At 30.2% G+C, this 20,023-nt stretch overlaps 1 protein-coding gene across 1 annotated transcript in view; it reads right to left on the bottom strand.

Moving 5' to 3' along the window:
- Window positions 1-11,046: 11,046 nt before the first annotated feature.
- The window catches only part of LOC121114112 (uncharacterized protein KIAA0930 homolog), a 75,867-nt gene continuing 66,890 nt past the window's right edge, over window positions 11,047-20,023 (bottom strand). Inside the window, exon 4 of the mRNA XM_040707967.2 lies at window positions 11,047-11,749. Coding sequence (XP_040563901.1) covers window positions 11,316-11,749 — 434 coding nt within the window. The 3' untranslated portion in view covers window positions 11,047-11,315. The remainder of the gene's footprint in view (window positions 11,750-20,023) is intronic.

Here is a 20,023-nt window from a genome sequence, read left to right as displayed (position 1 = left end):
TTCTATTGTTAATTAATAAATTATATCTTGTTGACGTTTAAAATTCAAAATGTTCAGATTCGAATGGAACATCTGGTAATGAAATTTATATAATAGATCACAAATCAGTATTTTAGATTGAATAAATCAATTCTAAAAAAACCCTTCAAAACTCTGCCCGGCTTCAAATATGCTTGATATAAAGTGTAATCATATAAAACAATATAAACGAACAGACTTGGCGAGGAAAATAGCCGCATTTTTTGCAATTGTTTCCTTTACAATGTCTCCAAGATCCCCTCATTGAGAGAGTTTTGAATTTTAGTAAAATAATCAACAATTCTTATCATATAAGTTGCAGGAAAAACAAAACAAAAACTTAATCCAATATTACAAAAATACTGCTTCTTCAAAAATTTACTTCCACCCTTTAAAATCAATTTTATCTCGAAAAAAAAGCTGATATAAATAACTTATTTTTCTTCAAAATTTTCCTTTATTATATTATGCACAGTTGTAATGTAAATTTTATTACTTAAGCTTTTTTGGTTTGAGGAAGAGGGATATTTACAATCGTCCCGTTTTGCAATTGTTTTCTATATTGTAGATCAATGTAAATTTTTTAAGTTATTATGTGAAGAAGACTAGATTTCAGTAATCATGTGAAAGCCCTGATTTGGAATATACTTTAGCTAAGTAGTCTATTTCAAATAATTATTTATGTACAATATGATATTTAGATTACATAAAAGGAAAAAAGATCCAATGGCTTAAACGAGATCCATCAATTACCCTTAAAAAACACGAATTGATACTTAAAATTGCAGATATTTTTATTACCTAGGTATATTAATAGATATATTGCTGTTTCTATTTAATGTATTAGACAGATTAACCAAATCTCTCTTCTATTGCCCTCAAAAGGAATATGGCTTAAAAGAAATCCTCTCCCCAGATGATAAGAGAATCCATTTTAGATTTTAAACAACAGTTATGTATATGTTGTTGTTTTTTTGTTTTTTTTAAAGAAATGTCTTTTGGGTTATTGTTTGGGAATTGTGTTTGTAGGTCGAGCATCTATTTTTCTTTATCATTAATTTAAAATCAAGTTACACACAAATTCATTATTTTTAGTGTCAAACAAGAAATGAATTATTCTTTAACTTGAACGAGTACAATACTCTTGATACCAAGGGCTGGCTTTAGGTTGTTTTTTTTGGGAAGATTTAGAATATTTTTTTCGACTCCATTATGTAGTAATTTTTTTTTAAATAAAATAATTTGGTTAATTTTTCATCAAATGAGAATGTTTTCTTATTTAATCATCGTTTTCAAAAAAAACGTCAAGCCTTTTTGTGGTCTTTTTCCTAGACTGTGTCAATATTTAGTTTAATGATCTAATATCTTCGTTTCACATCCCATTTTTTCTAAGTCAAATACTCCATGAAAAGTGATGTAATGGGGGTAGAGAGGGAATTATGGTAAACCTGAATTAAAAACCTTGTTAAAATGATAAATTATTTCGGGTGGAGATAATGAGTAACTGCTGTGAAGAAGAGAACCATTGACATTATTCCTTTAATTATGTATTAATACATATGTATTTATTTTATGATACATTTTAAAAACAATGTTGAAACAACGGTGATATATGAAAGAATGAAAAAAAAGGACAATTTTTCCAGCCGTTTTTTTCCTTTTCTAATAACTTAACTATATTTTTCTTTGCTAAAATCATATCATTACCGTCACAGTTTCATTAAAATTAAATGTTTCTAGAGTCTAAATTATCTTGGTTGACTCTCCAACTCTGATTTAGCCATTATCAAGTATAAACAACGTTTAAATATTGTTAATTTGAAATAATAGATGTTTTTAAGTTATTAGCCTTGAGTATTTTTTAAGTCTAAATCCTTTGAATTCGAGTCCAAGTCATGAAATTAATTTTGAGGCTCGAATCAAGTCGGAAACACAATTTAATTAAATCAAAGTATGATGTTTATAAGGCATTAAAAATGTGTTGTATCGTAAAAATATTAGATAAATAGCTAAAAAATTGTCATTGATATTTTTCTGCAATAATATTTTTTCCTTAGTACTTACAATGTACATGTTTTATTGATGCATTCCAACACGATCTCACCTCAACAAGGGGCGTTACATATACGCATTATCTATGTATTTATATCTGTAGATCCCAAGTGGCAGTGTACCAAGGTCAAAAGGGCATATCATTTGTTATCCATCCCTCCTAAAACAACATTTATTTGTCATTATATTTTATGACGTAATCCTCTCTGTGTATATTTTACGAATATATATTCAGAATCTTTGCGGGATGGACGATCAAGAACTTCTTCATCTTGATAAACTACATACTTTTTCGCCAAAATAATTAGTAACAAAGTCACGTAATAAGGTATGTGCTTTGTATTTTATGTGTAGACATTTAAAATTCAAAATACCATTGAAAGAGATTATCATCGTCACATCCTTCATCTTGTATAGAGGTTTGTCAATAAATAAGAAAAGATTTCAACCAGATTAATCACTGGAATGTTCACAAGGTACCAGTTAGTTAGCCTTAAGTACAGATAAATGTAAGGGCTCCTTTTTTTAATCATATTTATTTAATGACTTTTTTAAGTAAATTATGTTAAATTTTACTCTTTCAATGACCTTGTTTTAAATTAGTCGAAGCCTTTTATGGTATTTTTAATAAACTGAATCCATATTACATTAAAGGCCATTATTAGTTAATATTTTGTATGAACCCTCGTATGGTCTTTACTTTTTATGCACACCCGTTGTCTTAAGGGTTAAAATGACCAGCTATAAAAAATATCCCATAAAACATTGTGTATTTTAAAAGTTTAAAATGTATTACGTATTAATTTGAATGTCAATTTTTTATTAAAAATCTCCGATATAAACCTAAGCGCCATGAAAAGATGAGATACATTATAACTTTCTAAGAATAGTATAAAAAATACGGGTGCCCTTTATAAGTTTGCCCGCACATCATATTTTCTCTTTCTATATCGAAATTGGAGACAGCGACATATGTAGTATGAACTCCGGGAGAACTCCCATTCTAAATACTCCAAAGCCAAATTCACAACTTATTCCAAACATTGAGAACTTCCATCAACTTTTCGTTACCTTTCGAAGTGTTAATACTCGAAAAACTCAAAATCCTTCTCTTTTTCCTCAGTCAATATATTCTTCTTTTCGCTTCGCATCCCTACACTTGACAAACTAAAGTTACTTCATGATTATTGAGAGGTTGCGATAGTTGAATTTCAAGTATCCTCTGTCTCTGTCTCCAATTTCGAGATAGAAAGAGAAAATATGACGTATAAGCAAAATTATACAGGATACCCCAAAATACCTTTAACTTCTCTGTAGACATGGATAAAGAATAAGAGCACTGTAGTTGAAGATAAAATAGATGTAGAGCTACAAAGGTAAATTCAACTCCATGTTTATATAAATGAGCATAACACAAAACTCCAACAAAAGACAACAAAGACTAAAACATGCATATTTATTAGTTTAAAGCCACATAACTTTAAATAATTAAAATATGTGCATCTTGAATTTTTATAACATAAAATATTATTTATAATAACTGGGTCAAAATGACCCTTTGGACAGTTATTGTACAAAAGTAATCCAAAAAAAAAACTTAATCATAAAAAATGAAGAAAAAAAATACTATCCCTAATTTTGAGATCTATTCAGGAAAAGTAAATAATCTTCAAGATTGAAAAATATCAATGAGAGGTATTTTTGGTAGTTTAAAGTTGAAAACAGGTGGATTTAAGATGTAAGATGACACAAGGTTTAAATGACCTTATTGTCATTCAATTTTGAAGATATTTTTATAAAATTATATGCCCTCTTAAATCGACCTTGGAAGCAAAAGAGTCCAATCTAAATAGCTTGGTTCTAAGTAGGATAACGAACAATTTCACTTGTAGTCTGAGGCAATTCTTAAGTCACAGTTGCATAAGAGTTAAGTGCAACTCAAGTTTAATATATGCTGGTCGACTCCTATGTTGGGATGTAGTCATTTTTAATTTTTTTTTTTTAATTATATCATATCAAAAGATAAATGGCTTTTACATATTAATAATTTGAAATAAAAGACGTTTTTGAGTCACTAGCTTCGAGTATCTTTAATGCATGAATCTATTCAACTACTAATACCCCAACCGAGTCTATGTCATAATGTCAATTTTGATGCCGAATTGAATCTCAAGTCTAATTTTTTTTTCATCCTAACCAATTTTTTTTTCAGTAAAAAGCAAAAATTCTTCAAATTGAGGGGGGAGAGCTACAATCCCTACAGCCCATCCCCTACACACACTCCTCCCTATAGTTTGGGCAAATGGTGACCATTTAATTGAAGTTTAATACATTCTACTATTAAATATTAGCAATGTCTTATATTTTTTTTTTTTATGGCCTAAATACAAAATTTTATTAATGTTTTATGCAAAGTTATTTGTTTAACGAATTTGTAACAGCCCTGTAGAAAAATAATTATAACTTGCTTATGAGTTAACGAGCCACAAACTCTAAGCTATAATATAATATTCATACATTACGTAAAAAAATGAATGGATCTAATTTATAAGTGTTTCCTTAAAGAGATCCATATATGCATATATATTCATGAAATGGTCTAGCAACAAATGATTTGGACAGGAAAAAACAGCAGAGGATGCGTGACGTACCTTGAAGGAAAATATTTACATATATAATCCTAATACAAAGCATTTTAAGATTGTTACAACTTACTATCCTTTTGTGCAAAATTATTTGCAGAAATATGTACATATGCACACATACCGAAAATATATTTGGTAAGAACTTACAATAGAGTTTCAAAACTTGCTTCCATTATTTTTATTTAAAAAGAGGGTTACATTTTGAGTTCGTTCTGCTTTAAAAAAAAGTATATTATGTACTTACATATTTTTCCATTGCGGTAAGGTCTACATACACAATATATGTAGTTAGATTATTATTTTCTTGTGTGTAAGGAAAATATCTTGAAGCATTTTCTTTTAAAACTATTAAAATACTCAGTCTCATTATGGCTCCGACTTCTATTTCTTTATATATATGTATATATATTTTGTTAAGTTCTTTGAAAAAAATAATAAATAACTTTTTTTTTAAAAGTGAGAAACCTTTGAGCACACTTGACAAATGAAGTGAAAATAAAAATTAAATAATTTTGTTAGTGTTTATGTTCTCTATCCATAGAAAGTTACAACAAAAAATATGGACACCAACAAACAGGGTAGGGATTTAAAATCTGGAATTAGTTGAGATCTCAATATCTTGGCAACCCTGTGATCCGTGCTTATGAAAATGTGCTCATCCGATTTATACGTGATTTAAACTTTTGATGGCAAAATACAACATTCTTTAGATCCAAATAGGTACGCCTTGTAGCCATTATTACGTGCCTTAAAAATCTGGCTCTAGCCCAAGGACACAAATAACTCAAAGATAATTAGGCTAGTGAGCTTAAATTGATAAAAACATATCCGGTTTTATGTAGTAATTTTAAATTGGTGCAGTTTATCAAAATTATTTTATTGGAACCGGATTTAATCTAAAAATAAATCTAAATTGGTGCAGTTTATAAAAAATTGTGTTATTGGAACTGGATTTATTCTAAAACCCCAGGATTTTTAATACCTTTATGTTTTGGTTTAGGAAAAGTGGTCTCCCAACTCATTGGATCTGAACCCCTTGGACTATTATGTCTTGAAAAGTATATAATAAACTTGGAACTCACAATGTTGACTCCTAGCAGAATTATATCCTTGAAACAATGGCCAACATTGACAAGAAATTGCTCATCAATGCCTGTTCCAGCTTCAGGGCAAAGTTGGAGGCTCTGTTTGAAGATGAAGATGGTTAGTTTGAGTATTTGACTTCATTATTACCCCTATCAGTATGCGCAAAGGATATATGAATTGCTGAATTAATTGTGGGAAAAAAATTGTAAAATACTTGTACATAATTACTATTTTTTTATATTTAAAATCCCCATTTCTATATTCATCCTCAATTATAATATGAGTTTAATAAGTATTTACTCATATTGGTTGGTACATTGAAATCTGAGCACTTACTCATTATATTTAAAAATGAAGGTTAAGAGATTGAAATGAATTAATTTTTCGGTGGATTAAAGCATAAGCAATGAGTTACCAAACAAAACAAATTTGATCTCTCTAGCTCACCTACAAGTTGAGAAAATGACAATTGAATGTGATCGACAAATGTCCATTCGCAAACTCCAAGTAGTTGCTTGTCTCCTGGACCATCGTTTACTCCATCAGCAAGTCGGAAATGTTGGAGAGTAAGAAGGGATCTGTCAAAAAGGCCAAACTGGGCACACAGTAGTTAAAGAAAATAGCCCAGGCAAATCTCCTCAAGTGTAGGAGAGCCTGTGCAAGAGATCTTGGAGTTTCAAAACGACTGTCCAGAGAGGTATCAAAAAAGTGGGTGAAAATTGCCTTGTCATGATGAAGAGGACACATATCCTCCGTTGCAAGACTTTTTTAATTGGTATTTTAAGTATATTTGAACTCTTTTCGACACTTTCAGCACCCTACAGTCCTGATGCCAGCCCCCCTCCCAAGCCTGTGACTACTGATTGTGTAATAATTACAAATATATTAAATATACATGGGTACAGTTTTTGCACACAAAAAAAACCACAATATATGAAACCCACGTTGTACACGGACTTTTTAGTTCTAAAGCCCGTATAATGGGTGGAATTATTTTTCAAAGTATACTTTTTATTATTTTTCATTTGTTTTTTATATTGTTAGGACAATAAAAATATTTTATTCATCTTAAATTATTTAAAATAATGTATGCCACACAAGATACTTGTAAAATATTTTAAAGTTTTATCTTAATTGGATATTTACTTGATTTTCAATCGGCTGATTTCAATACTCTAAAATAACCAACCTATCAACAACTACCAAAAATCTTGTTAACCTTATTATATACTTTTTTATAATTTATTATGATAAGTAAAAACCCGCAATATGAGATAAACATACCGATTATACGAGGAGTCAGAATTATTCGAAACACTGCATTATGCGAAATCGGCAGGGTTTGTACCCACGTTATCTGAGGACCTACTGTAAATATCTTAATCTTATCTTGTGATGCATATTTTATTATTTTCAAGCCAGAGTTATATCTGAGCAAAATCACGGAGGAGTCCAAAAGACATACTATTCCTGAACACAACAAGGTGAGATGGTTGGAAAGAGCAAAGAAGATTCTGAATTTTCTCAAAGCCAACAAAAATTTGGGCAAAGTTTTGATCATTTCCGATGAAAAAAATTTCCCCGTTGATGCCACTATGAATAAGCAGATCAGCCGCTACATCACAAACAAACATCCAGACAATGTATCAGCTTCAATAAAAAAATGTCTTCAGAGCAGAAAAGTCAGCTGGAACCATGGTCTCGGAGATGCAGATGCTTAGATAGAACTTCTGGATAAAAGTGCTACTTTGAGCTTAAGAAAAGTTAGGGGAAACTTTTTTTTCACTCAAGACGGAATTCCGTGTCATCGTGCTGCTATGACATATTCCTTCCTGAGAGACAATTTTCTGGAATTTAAGGACCTTAACATTTGGGCACCCTCCTCTCCAGAAGTGAACCTCATGAACAACTCTATCTAGGCACGTCTGGAGGAGAAGGTGTGTGCTATTCCTGACAGGAGTGCTTATTCTCTAGAGGCTTCTATCAAGAAGGAGTGTACAAAGCTCGAGCCTCACTACATATTCAATATGTGCCAGGGATTTTGGCCTTGTAATGAGCCATTTATTAGAGTTGAGGGCTCACATATTGAATAAAAGTTGTGCCAAAAACTATTTTTCAGATGATTTTGTAAAATAAATGTCATCACAAAACCTTTTATTTGAATTTTACTCTTGAAAAATTGATGAAAATAAAGAGTGAACTACTAGATAAGAATAACCCTGTATATATATATATTTTTTTTTTTGCGTATAATCTTATTTTATTTTAATTCTTCTTTGATTATTTTTATCTTCAAATAATAACAATAATTTCAAAATTCAGTCTTTTAGAAAACGGTTATTAAAAATTTCCGGAATAAAAAAATAAAAATTTGATCTCAAACCTCAAAGAAAAGTCCTAGTCCAGGCCTAAGCTCCTCCGATAATTTGAAGTACCTCTTTTTGGAAGATAAGTATGATTAAGAAACTGAGATAGATAACATCAATTCGATACATTCCTGAAATCATTGTTTCTACATTTGTAAGTGAACTTATAATTCAATATTTATTTCTAAGTTTGTTATAGGTAATTATTGGGCATAATTTTGTATCAATGACGTACATTGTTAAAAACTTTATCTCAAATGAATATTCAATTATTGTATTCAACTTTTCATTTGATGAATTAATTAAATGAAACTTATGTTAAGAAATATCTAAATACACCATTTCATTTAAAATATATTGCCTTAGTACATATAACATAAAAAAAGCACATGGGTATAAGGACTTGAGACAACTATACTTATATAATTCTTTTAAAACTCCTTAAATTTTGAAACAAATACAATCATTTTTGTATCTATAGGCTTTACATGTTGTAACTTTTATCCAACATATGTTACAAGCATAGTCTAAAACATTTGTCCAAAAATTAAGATGAAGTAATTCAAATGAATAATTTACAGTTTTGTGAGATCAGAACAATTCAATGATTAAAATTTCATTAGATGGTACATATATTAGGGAGTCATTTATAATTTTTTTAATGCAGGTTTTTAATTGATAAGTATTTTGTGGTATATTAAATACTTTTCTAAATATAATTAATAAATGAGAGTTGTATATATATGTTTAAATTTGTCTTCAGTTATAGTTGTGCCATGATTACATAATGCAAATGTTAAATTATCAAAAATTAGAAGGGATTGATAAATTTGGAGAACTGTTCCATTGATATAGCAAAGAATTAGACTATTACTATTTTATAATAAGATGAGTATCAGATGGCAACCCACTAAAATTGATGTGTTGTTTTTTTCTATCTAATAAGGACATTATTTGAATTCTTTCAAATAATATAACTCTGCTTTAAGTTGATGATTCGTTTCATAATGGAATCTGCAATGATTACAAAAAAAAATACTTGTACACGAATAGTACTAATGAACATTTGCCTTAGCTTCAAATTACTATTGTTTTACCTAGTAGCCGAACTTGAAGCAATAGTTCTTGGAGTTGAACTGAGTAATATGGCTTGAACACCCTCAAATATAAATGGAACTGCATCTTTCTTTAAGCTACGATGAGAGAGAATATCTGTTATTTTTCTATGGAAAATTGAATCTGTTCTTCAAATTTATAGTCTTCTTGTCGAAAATGTTTGTTACAGAATCTTAAATTTTAATTCGGTTCCTAATCTTTCCTATAAGTATATTAATATAAACTTTTAGTTTCCATAAATTTGTTCAAAGCTTACTTAAAATATCAGGGAAAGAGAAATCAGTAAATAGCAATTGTAAAGAAATCGGATTATTAAATAATACTTGGAAATAGCTTTGATCTACCTATGAAGAAGAGTTTCATTTTTTATGGGTAGCTCATTAAAAAAATGTGTTCCTATGGACTGCCAGAGTATCCTGACCTGCACTTTGGTGCACAACAAGTAACAGGCATTGTTGTCAATTAATTATGAATACTAAATTCCGATCCAATAACATAATTACAATTTATTTTTTTTAGAGAGCCAATTCTCTTTTTCTACTATCAACTAGGTGATTGTAATATTTTTCCTTCTCAATAGTAGACATTGGATATCAGTAGTAAGTTCCCCTTTTTAATATGTCCCAGGCTGAGAAAAATTTTCACAAGTAATTTTCATAAGTAAATAATTTGATTATAAAATAATCCAATTTTCTAAATATATAAGTTATAAGCATAATATCAGCGACCTGGTTTTTTTTTTAATTGGGCTGTCGGATAGGATCAATGACTATGTTATTGGATGTAACCGAACTTTACACAAACAATATTTTTGTATCTTTGGGTCGGCATAGTCTTGGTTGTTGATAATGGTTTACAAATCATCTCTCTTGTATTGGAAGAAAAGTAAGCCCTCAAATCCGGAATCGCAAAACAATAAATATTTATATTACAAATTATTAATTCAATAATGGAAAATGGTTTGTACAAAGTACAGAAGTATGAAATTTCATAGGAAATTCATAAATAGTGGATGCAGAGATAAAGTATTTATACTGCATGTAGAAATTAAGTCTCAAGTCGATGCTCAAAAGTCCAAGCCGTTAAATATTTTTATAGAGTCAAGTTTGAATCCTTATATATTTGTATCTAATCTTCAAATTTATTTTGGGATCATTTTATGTCCAAAATTATTCGAAGTGTTAATACTTTTCTTAAGCTGAGCTAAATTTCAAGAGACAAGTCGTGAGTCTTTGAATACTTTCATCAAGTCCAGTTGGAGTCCTCGAGTTATATCCTGTAATTAAAAAAAAATGACTCTGAGGGAAATATATTATATGTATACATTTACATTTACTCTAGTTAATAGGATGCTATGAAGATGGAGGGCTACATTGTATACTTATCTAGAAAAAATTAAAAATCTAATAAAGTTTCAAATCTTAGTTTTCAAGTTTCAAGTCTTTGATAGCGAAATTAAGTCGAATCTTCAAAATATGAACTCATGTAGCAAGTCTTGAGTCTCTACCTCTGGTAAAGAGGTAACATCACTTAATTTAAGACTATAACCTTATAAACCGCACAGTATACTGACGACACAGGGTTTTAGGCTCAGATTTTTATCCAATTACTTATAATAAAAAGTTTGGCTATATCTAAAAAGAAAATTAAGCTCAATTAGTGAGAATATATTGAATATTCTAAATTTTAATGAAAATGTACTTTGTTAAATAATATTATTGGCCCTAGGAATGAATGTGAGACATCATTGAAGTACAAAATTATTTCTAAATAAAATTGAATTGTATTTTTTTAACACTTGTATATGTACATACATATTGAATTCAAGCAAGAAGATGTTTAACATGATACAGTAATAATGGATAATAGTAACGAATACTAAATAGAAGTAATAGAAATACAATTGAGAAATATTTACTTGAAGTTTTTAACAATTTGAACAAAATGAAAATAAATACTTAAGTAACATTGACGTACCATACACAAAATATAGCCAAACAAAATAAAAAAGTATTTAAAAAAAATAAATGCATTAGTCAAAAGTCAAAAGAGGTGGCTTTTGCTTATTGAGTATGTTTGTAATGATGGTCCACCAAGGGAGAGTCACATAGGTCACATATGTTGAGAAGGGAATGCATTGAAACCTCTTGGTTTCCCTCCAAGAATGAAATATCTGCGTATGACCCTTCATTGTCCATAGAGGATTATATTTAGTTTCCTCAAATTCGTCCAGAAGATCTCCTGCATAGATTTCGCAGTGTGCATCTCCGCATAGGAGATCTAGACCATCAGATTCAGAGGAGGAGCGATGTCCTCCCACAGTGTTGGGATGTAAATTGTTGGATCGATGATGGTAGCGAGTATCTGAGAGAATGCCCATTCGCATAAAGTCATTTATACTTGAGCTGGGATCGCTGAGGCGGCGATGATGCGTTTTTTTAAAGCCGATGAAGTTGGTGGCGGGCTCTGGAAGAATAAAAAATGAAGAGAATAATAAATTAGTGGATTGGTTGTGTTAATTGGACAAATTTATATAGTGTTATCCACGACATACATCATTAAAAAAAATATATGAAACCCTGATAGCATCATCATTTGACACAAATATTTGGAAATATATATTTTTTAACCGTAGGTAAAATATTTATGTACAAACAATTTTTTGAGTATGTATGTATATTTTTTCTATGGGTTATTTTGCGGTAAAGGGACTCTTCCTTTTAAACAACCGATCCTTCAGAGAGACAATAAAGAATAACAATACTAAATATATATTTTTTAAAGAAAACATAATTTGATGGAGACAAAAATACCCACTAAAAAATTGATTCATTCAATTTTTCTGGAAAGAAATACAATCCATTTGTCAATTTATAATGATAAAAAAATATGGAGGGAAACGCCCAAATATTAAATGATGTATCCATATTTAACAATGGTATCCAACACATTTCCTCGTGAAACAAGCAAGATAGACGCCAGAGATGGTTGAAATCCTTCTTTGTGACATTCAGGAAAGATTTAAAACAAATTTTGAAAATTAATATAAATTTACCGTGAGAGGAATTTTTCTTAAAACACTTACCGGGTGTGTACTTGAAAACTATTCATTTTGAATCTAGAATTTTAACAATTTTAATTTTGGAAACTAGGATAACTATATGACTTAAATTTTGTATAAATATTAGCACATTTTTGTCATTTCTAACTTTCAATGTAGCCACCTTCGACTTTGATAAATGTATTGATGCGCCGCTGGAAGCTCTAACGTGTGGTAATAGTGTAATTGGGATTCATGGAGTTCCAATATTTATTAACCTTTTAGGGCTTTTAGATTCGGTGCCCTTATCCTGCAGGCTCTGACCTTGATATGTGACAAGAAGGAAGGTCGAGAAGGTTTGTATCTTGTGAGTATGGTATTTTTTGGAAGGGCAAGTGTCAATACACATAGTTTGTCAGATTGTTGTCAATCCCTCTCTTGTGTTTTTTTTGTTCCTTAAATTTATTAGTGTCCAAAATTTAACTAAGCGCCCGGTATATCTGACTTTTTTACTTTGAGACTAATCCTGGGGTTTTTTATGAGGTGTTTATTCACTCCAGAGACTGAAATATCTTGAATGTATCATTTTATTTTTTTAGATTTTTCATTTAAATTCTTAACTGATCCAATAATTTATGTATCCATTTTTTAGGGGTAGATAGCACTTCATTAGTTTCTGACTTATTCACAAATTCTGAAATGAATTAATTACTGAGGTTGCAAAGAAAGCATAACATGCATTCATATTAATATCCATCCCTTACGATAAATGTTAAGAAGAGAAATAGATGAGGAGTGGGCATATTATTACTTTTCTTGTATCAAACAACCTTTACTCAGAAAATATATAGAGGAAAAGACCCAAAATTAGTTGTCAGTTAGATAAATCTTCCCCATTTTTTATTATTTATAATTATTATGCCATATTTGTTGGGAATAGTTCACAGCTTAAAAGGAAGTAATTCTAATCCAACCAATCAACGTTTAGAACACTTACTAGGAGAAAAAATATAGAAGCATCGACAAATGGCAACAAAATACACGGTATATGTTTGTTATGGTAATGTGTGAGAGATATATATTCTAAATTAAACATGTTTTGTTTGAAATTAATGTATTAATTTTGAAATAATCTTATCTCTACAAACTGCAAAATTAATTATTCTTTTCTTCTACTAATATTTGAGATTATCAACTCACAGGGATAAAATATGAAGGAATGAAGTAAATTTATTCTCAGATGCTGATAGTATAATATGTAGCAATTACTAAGAGCAAAGTACTTGCATTAGGATTCGAAACAGTGGCGTCAGAAGCATAGGGTCATTAGCCTATCACTTGTGCGAAATTTTCATCGTTATTGTCTTGTATAAAAAATTCAAATATTCAATTCTTCGAAATTGTTTTTATTTTAACGCTAAATTTTTTCAAAAAGTGTTTGTCTCTTTTTCAAAAATATTATTTGGCTTTCATATAAAAAAAAATATAAATTCTGTCAAAATGCCCCCCAAAAAAAAAAAAAAAAAAAAACTCGGATACATTGTATAAGTTTGCCTGCAAATCATACCTTCTATTTCTATCTCGAAATTTGAGACTGCAGAAGAAGAAAGTCAAAATTCAACTATTCCTATTTCATAAGGAAATAACTGGTGCAGATTGTGAGTTGGTATCTTATGCATAGCTTAAGTTAGGAAGGAGGATTTGGTCGGCTCCGACTCTGTCTGTGGACTGAGGGATAAGACCAAGATACAAGAAAAAGTCGTAGTATCATACATATTGAGATGTGATCTCCTTCGGCCTCATCCCTCAGTCAACAAATTGGCTCCTAGTCCTTCGACCACCGAATACATATTTCAAAGACAAACATACAACTTCATCCACTTAATTGGACTTTCTATCAACTATTGTGTTCCTCGAAATATCTCGAAAAAGTCGATATTCAATAATATTTTCTTTGCTTCACTGAGTGAAGTAATTTGCTTAATATTAATTATGCAGTCTCCAATTTCAAGAGAGAAAGAGAATATATGACGTGTAAGGAAAGTATATACACTGTACCTGACGGTTTTGCTCCCTCCCCTACCACAAAAAATACTGTATATGCCCCTGATGGCATTAACATTATATAATTTGCACTCTTACTTGTAATTACATTCCGCTGCCGCTGATTTGAATGAAAGTAATTGAGGATGAAAAATGCAGTTGTATGGGAGGGGGGGATGAAAGATATAGCAGTACTTATGGACCTGATTCTTGGTATATCCACCTAGTTATGTACATATCCGTCTTAAACATAGGTAGAGTGAATAATATTATCTGTCCTGAAGCGATTGCAGATTATTTCTCTGAGATAGGAAGTCCTAATTAGTACTCATCCTTTTTTCTCTTCTTAAATATAGGCATCAGTAAATTATTACTTAATTACAGGCATAGTATGTAAGTGGGTTGCATTCCTGAACCATTTTTATGTAACATAAGTAGGTACCTTTTTGTGTAGATGCAGGAAAGTAAGGAAGTTTTACCTTGTTTTTATTTTGTTTTTTTCAACCTGGATTGATAAAAATTTACATAATGTGTATGTTTAATATAGTAATTAAAAACAAATTTTAAGTGTCCAATAACTGGGTTTTCACAAGAAAAAGTAAGGGGAAAAAAATATTTGCCCCTTGCTGTTTTGTAAACTATGAGGATTGCATGTACGTAGAACTGACTTAATGATTTATTAACAAATCAAGAATAAACCTACTGTTATATCTAAGGAGTTGGGACCCAAAACTTGGAGGAGCTTTAAATTACGGTTGTATCTCCGTTATTTTTGATAATAAGGGCTTTCATTTTGTAACCAAACAACGGTTTAAACAAGAAAAAACATGTTTCGGTTTGATCCCATTTCTTTAAATGTAAAAACGACAGAAAGGGGAACGCAGTTGCAATCTTCTTTACGACAGTGCCAGTGTTGGGAAAGGTGTAGACACTATTTGCTCCCTCCTTACATCCTAGAACATCAAGAAGTCCATTACAGCATCAAACAGCAAAAAAAAACAAAAAACTTTCGTATCACCAATATGGCTGACTTTTGGGGTGCTTCCATGAGGCCCTCCTCTAACCTGACTTCAATCCCTACTCTTTTAGAAAAAGAATGTCTGCCAAATCTCTCATCCAAAGTTCGATTCTCTCCGAGCTACCATCATGACTGTGCAGTAAGCCATGGACACGAAATTCATTGTGAAGGGATCCCAATTGTTTCGCCGGCGAGCTTGTAAATGAGGATATATTTAATAAAAAATCACAAATTCGTTTTGAGTTGTTGTTTTTTTCTTTATTCCCTAAAAATCCCGGTTTTCATAATGTAGGCGTGCTACCTCATGTTTTGGATCTCCATTCTGTATACAGCGTTAAAAATTATTGCAATACTTTTATAATTTTACACAAAATTATAATTTAATAGCACCATATAATTTGCAAAACCTTAGAATCTATGAGTTCAATTCTGCATCACTTTACTTGGGTAGTAATAATAGTCGATTCAGTTATTTTATAATTTCAAAGCAACTATCAGACGTTGTCCTTTTATTGAAGAATCTCATCAAAATAAATGTACATGATATGTTGTACCTTTTATTATTTAATTAAAAAAATCGATTCACTATTTGATGAGATTCCATGTAGACTAAAGGACTTTGATATATTAAAAAACGCTATCTAGGGTATTTTACTGCCCACAAACAATTTACTAATTAAATTCTTGGGTTGTTTGTGTCTTGCTCATCTCAAACATTATTTTTTTCTTATTATTTTTTATAGTAACAATAACAAATTTCCTCATTTTAAAGTAGTGATGTTACAAGGCAATAGTTTGAAAAACAGTTTAATATAAGTGAACAAACATTTTTGTTGTGTTAACTCTTTTTTTATATTTAGTTAGGTTTCTTTTCTTTTTGGGGAGCGAATGTACATATTCAAATTCAGAATCATCCAACACATCACTATTTCCCCTCAAAGAAAAAAAAATGAAATGAGCTGACAAATAAATATTGAGTCTCTCTGTTCATTTCTTGTTGTTTAGCCATTGCCACTTTTTTCACCTTTTGGAAATTATGTTAGGGAGCACTACTACCTATTTGTGGTCCCCTAATCCCTAACCAATGAGGAAGTCATTTGTATATCAAATTAGCCTTTAGATTCGTGTAATTATCATGGGAGAACTTATAATTAAGTTTCATTTCCTTTTAAAGAGTTTTTTTTTTTTTTTTAAATATATATAATCAAATTTAAACTATAAATAAGGGGGGAATAAGAGATTTCGTTTTGATTTTATACATACACATGTATAATGTCAACATAAAAGGCAGTTGTAATTAGTTTTCTCAAAATTAAGTGGGATTACACTTATATTCTTCAACAAATTATTCTTATCGACCCTTTGGGTGTGTTACAAATTGCATTTAAAGTAGCCAAAATTGATGGGCACACTAAAGGAGTGATAAATTTGATAGATTTTGTTTGAAAAGCCATATCGGTCAATATAAGTGCCTCAAATCAAATATAAGTTCTAAACTATTGATAAAATTATTGAATAGCTTAACTCATCCCAATTTAAATATATAAAGCATTTGATTGAGTCAAATATCTTTATGAATTATTAGGTTGAATGTATATAGCCGGCTATCCGTTATTTTTTACTTATTTCTATTAATGAAATTTCGAAAGGTTATGTAATATACACGAAAACATTGTATGTCGTCTTCCTTGAGGCCCCAGGCGGCTTCCCGATGGCCTTCGGGAAAAATTCCGAGTGGAGGAGTGGTTTTTCTCCAAATCTTCTTCTCGTACTGTGTGTTCATGATGGCAACTAGGACAATTTCTTTCTTAGCAATCCACACCTAATTATGTGTTCTACAACATTGCCCCTACAAAAATTGTAAAAAAAATGATTCTTAACCTCTCAAAGTTTGCATAATAGAGATGATTAAATATGAGCGGTTGACAGGGTACAGGGTTGATCTTATCCAGTTGTACAAATTCTATTATTTTCAATTTTTGAAGAGTAAAATTTAAACAAGAGATTTTGTGAGCAAATTTATTTTACAAAATCATTTGTAAATAACTTTTATAAAATATGTGAGCCCTCATCTTTAATAATTGTCTCAATGCGAGGTCTAAATCGCTTCAGATCTTGAATATGCAGTCAGACTCGAGCTTGGTCCACTCTTTCTTGAAGAAAGCCTTCAGACACTGGACACTCCTGTAAGGAGTAGCACACACACACCCTCTACTCCAGAACCACCTAGATTTTCTCATTTTCTTGATTTTGGTTCAAAATTGTTTGTATATTATCGCACCACATATGGTTGCGTAAATATAGAAACAATCTCAAGCATATGATACATTCCTTGTGTGTATTTTTAGCTTCAAAAATGTAGTATTTCAATCAGTTATGGGCTATAAATGTTATGTTAGACTTTACCAATGATTCTCAAGCTGCTTACATTTTGTACAGCCTGAGAAAATATAACTTTTATATTTGACATATTGTTATGTAAAATTGTAATTCATTTTTTATAAAATGTATATTTGATTATAAAAACCATTTTTTTAGATTATTTTTCTGTTATATAAGGGTTGATTTGTTTCAGATGTTTGTAAACTATAAAAAATGTACTCCTGTGTTAACGGCCATATACATATAGGATGACTTTTATGTATAAAGTTGACATATGTAATGTTACAGTTAAAAAAATACAATTCCTTTTCCACAAAAGGAAGTTTTTAATTATTGTAGGAACATATGAAATAATTTCCCCCGAAAAGAAAAAAAAGCTAGACTCTGACCTGTTCTCTGACATGATTACGCACCACATATAAATCGCGTGTTTCAAATTTTATACATATACTTTAAAGAAAGGGGTACATTGCTCTACTACTAAAAAAATATAAAATACCTCCGTTAATTCAAAGATAAAAAAAAAACCTCTTCCAACATCATGATAATAATTAATCCGCCTCACAAATAAGGGGATGACCCTTTTTTGTACATATTATGTGACGACCAACAACATGTTATATAGTTTGTGCCAAATTGCGTGATTGAAGCAATAGTACAGGGTGGTCCGTGACTAGAATACCATAAAAATTAAATTACTCAAAGATTGTGTTTCGTATTGGAATACGCGTTAAATCTTTTTTACATCTTTAATATTATTTTAAAATTGACCCATATCACATTCAATGTGCTTGTCCTTGTTCTGAATAGATGAATGTTTGATGAACAGTCACAGGGTGCACAGTGTATAAAGTTCCATGATATATTTCATTTTCCTTTACAGTATTTAAAAAAAGGAGTATAATATACTAGGAGAGCTTTATAAAAGGAGTTAATTCTCGCAAACATTTCATTCAACGAATAAAAAAAGGAAGGTACTTTATATAAAATGTAAACAAATGAATGTGACTTTAGGTAAGGCTAGCGACGAGCTAGAATTAGGCAGTTATCTTTTATATTATGAAAGGAAAATTGGAATGTTTGCCAATACTTAATAACTCCTGACAATGCCAGGATATACCGCTAGTTAATTCATAAGGAAAAAACACGTCAATGACGTCACGAAGAATTGAGTTTTCCTTTTTTTAATGAGTAAAAAATTGGGCCTGGATTAGATAGGCTTGCAGTACTCTCTCCTAAATAATGGATGACACAACACTGGACTTAGATAACCCAATACTCTTAGTTTACTGACTTTCATTTCATTTTACTTTAATTCTGGACCACCCTATATAATGTGTAGTATGACCTCCGGAGTTGTGTATGTAAGATAAGAATCCATAGAAATATTTCACTTATTAGGAAGTGCTCTTTGATTTGCACTTATATGATATAGAGTCTATATAATTATTGCAAAGTAATTATATAAAAATTGCAATATCATTTTTTAAAAATATCTTGACAAATAAACAATGACACATCAATAAAACCAGCAATGTCCCACCTGTGGATAATCATAAATTCTGATAGGAACAAGCTAAAAGTACGTACCTACCTCTATCATATGAATGGCGTAAAAAAAGATTTTGGAATCGTGTCAAATTGCCATTTTACGTCGGAGTTTTCTCAAAAGAAATGACATCAGTGGTGAATGAAAAGGCGTTACAAATTTGTAATTTTTTCAAAAAGTAATTTCCCCAATTGGACAATACTTTGAAATTTTTACATGTCAACCGACAAAAAAATCCATTAACAAAATATAATTTTAACAAAGAAAGAACACTTTAGGATAGGTAGAGACGACCATATAAGGTATTTTAAAGTGACGTCACAATAAATAGAGAGTGCCAAAAAAGTAAATATTATTTAGTTATAAAATTTAGTGAAACCCCTCCATTTTGATTTTCGAAAAATAAAGAATATTTATTCTGGTCTGGGTTTATTTTTTTATTTAATATTTCAAAATTGAACAATAAACAGTTAATAGATTTTCATATATATTTTTTTAATTTGAAAATATTTGTTTTTTTATTCATTTTTTTCTTTATATTTGGTCTTTCTTTATTTATACTTAGAAATATTATCTTCAAGTTGATTTTTTCCATGCAAAACTGCACATTTCATATCCTTCTTTCCCTGTTATTTTATGGTGCAAATGAGGTGTATATTGACTACGAAATAATACTCAACAAATATCGTATATGTTCACAAACCAAAA

This window comes from Lepeophtheirus salmonis, chromosome 3 (genome assembly GCF_016086655.4).
Source record: "Lepeophtheirus salmonis chromosome 3, UVic_Lsal_1.4, whole genome shotgun sequence".
NCBI lineage: Eukaryota > Metazoa > Arthropoda > Copepoda > Siphonostomatoida > Caligidae > Lepeophtheirus > Lepeophtheirus salmonis.
Note: the sequence above shows the minus strand (reverse complement) of the source record. Positions and strands in the feature narration are given on the sequence as shown.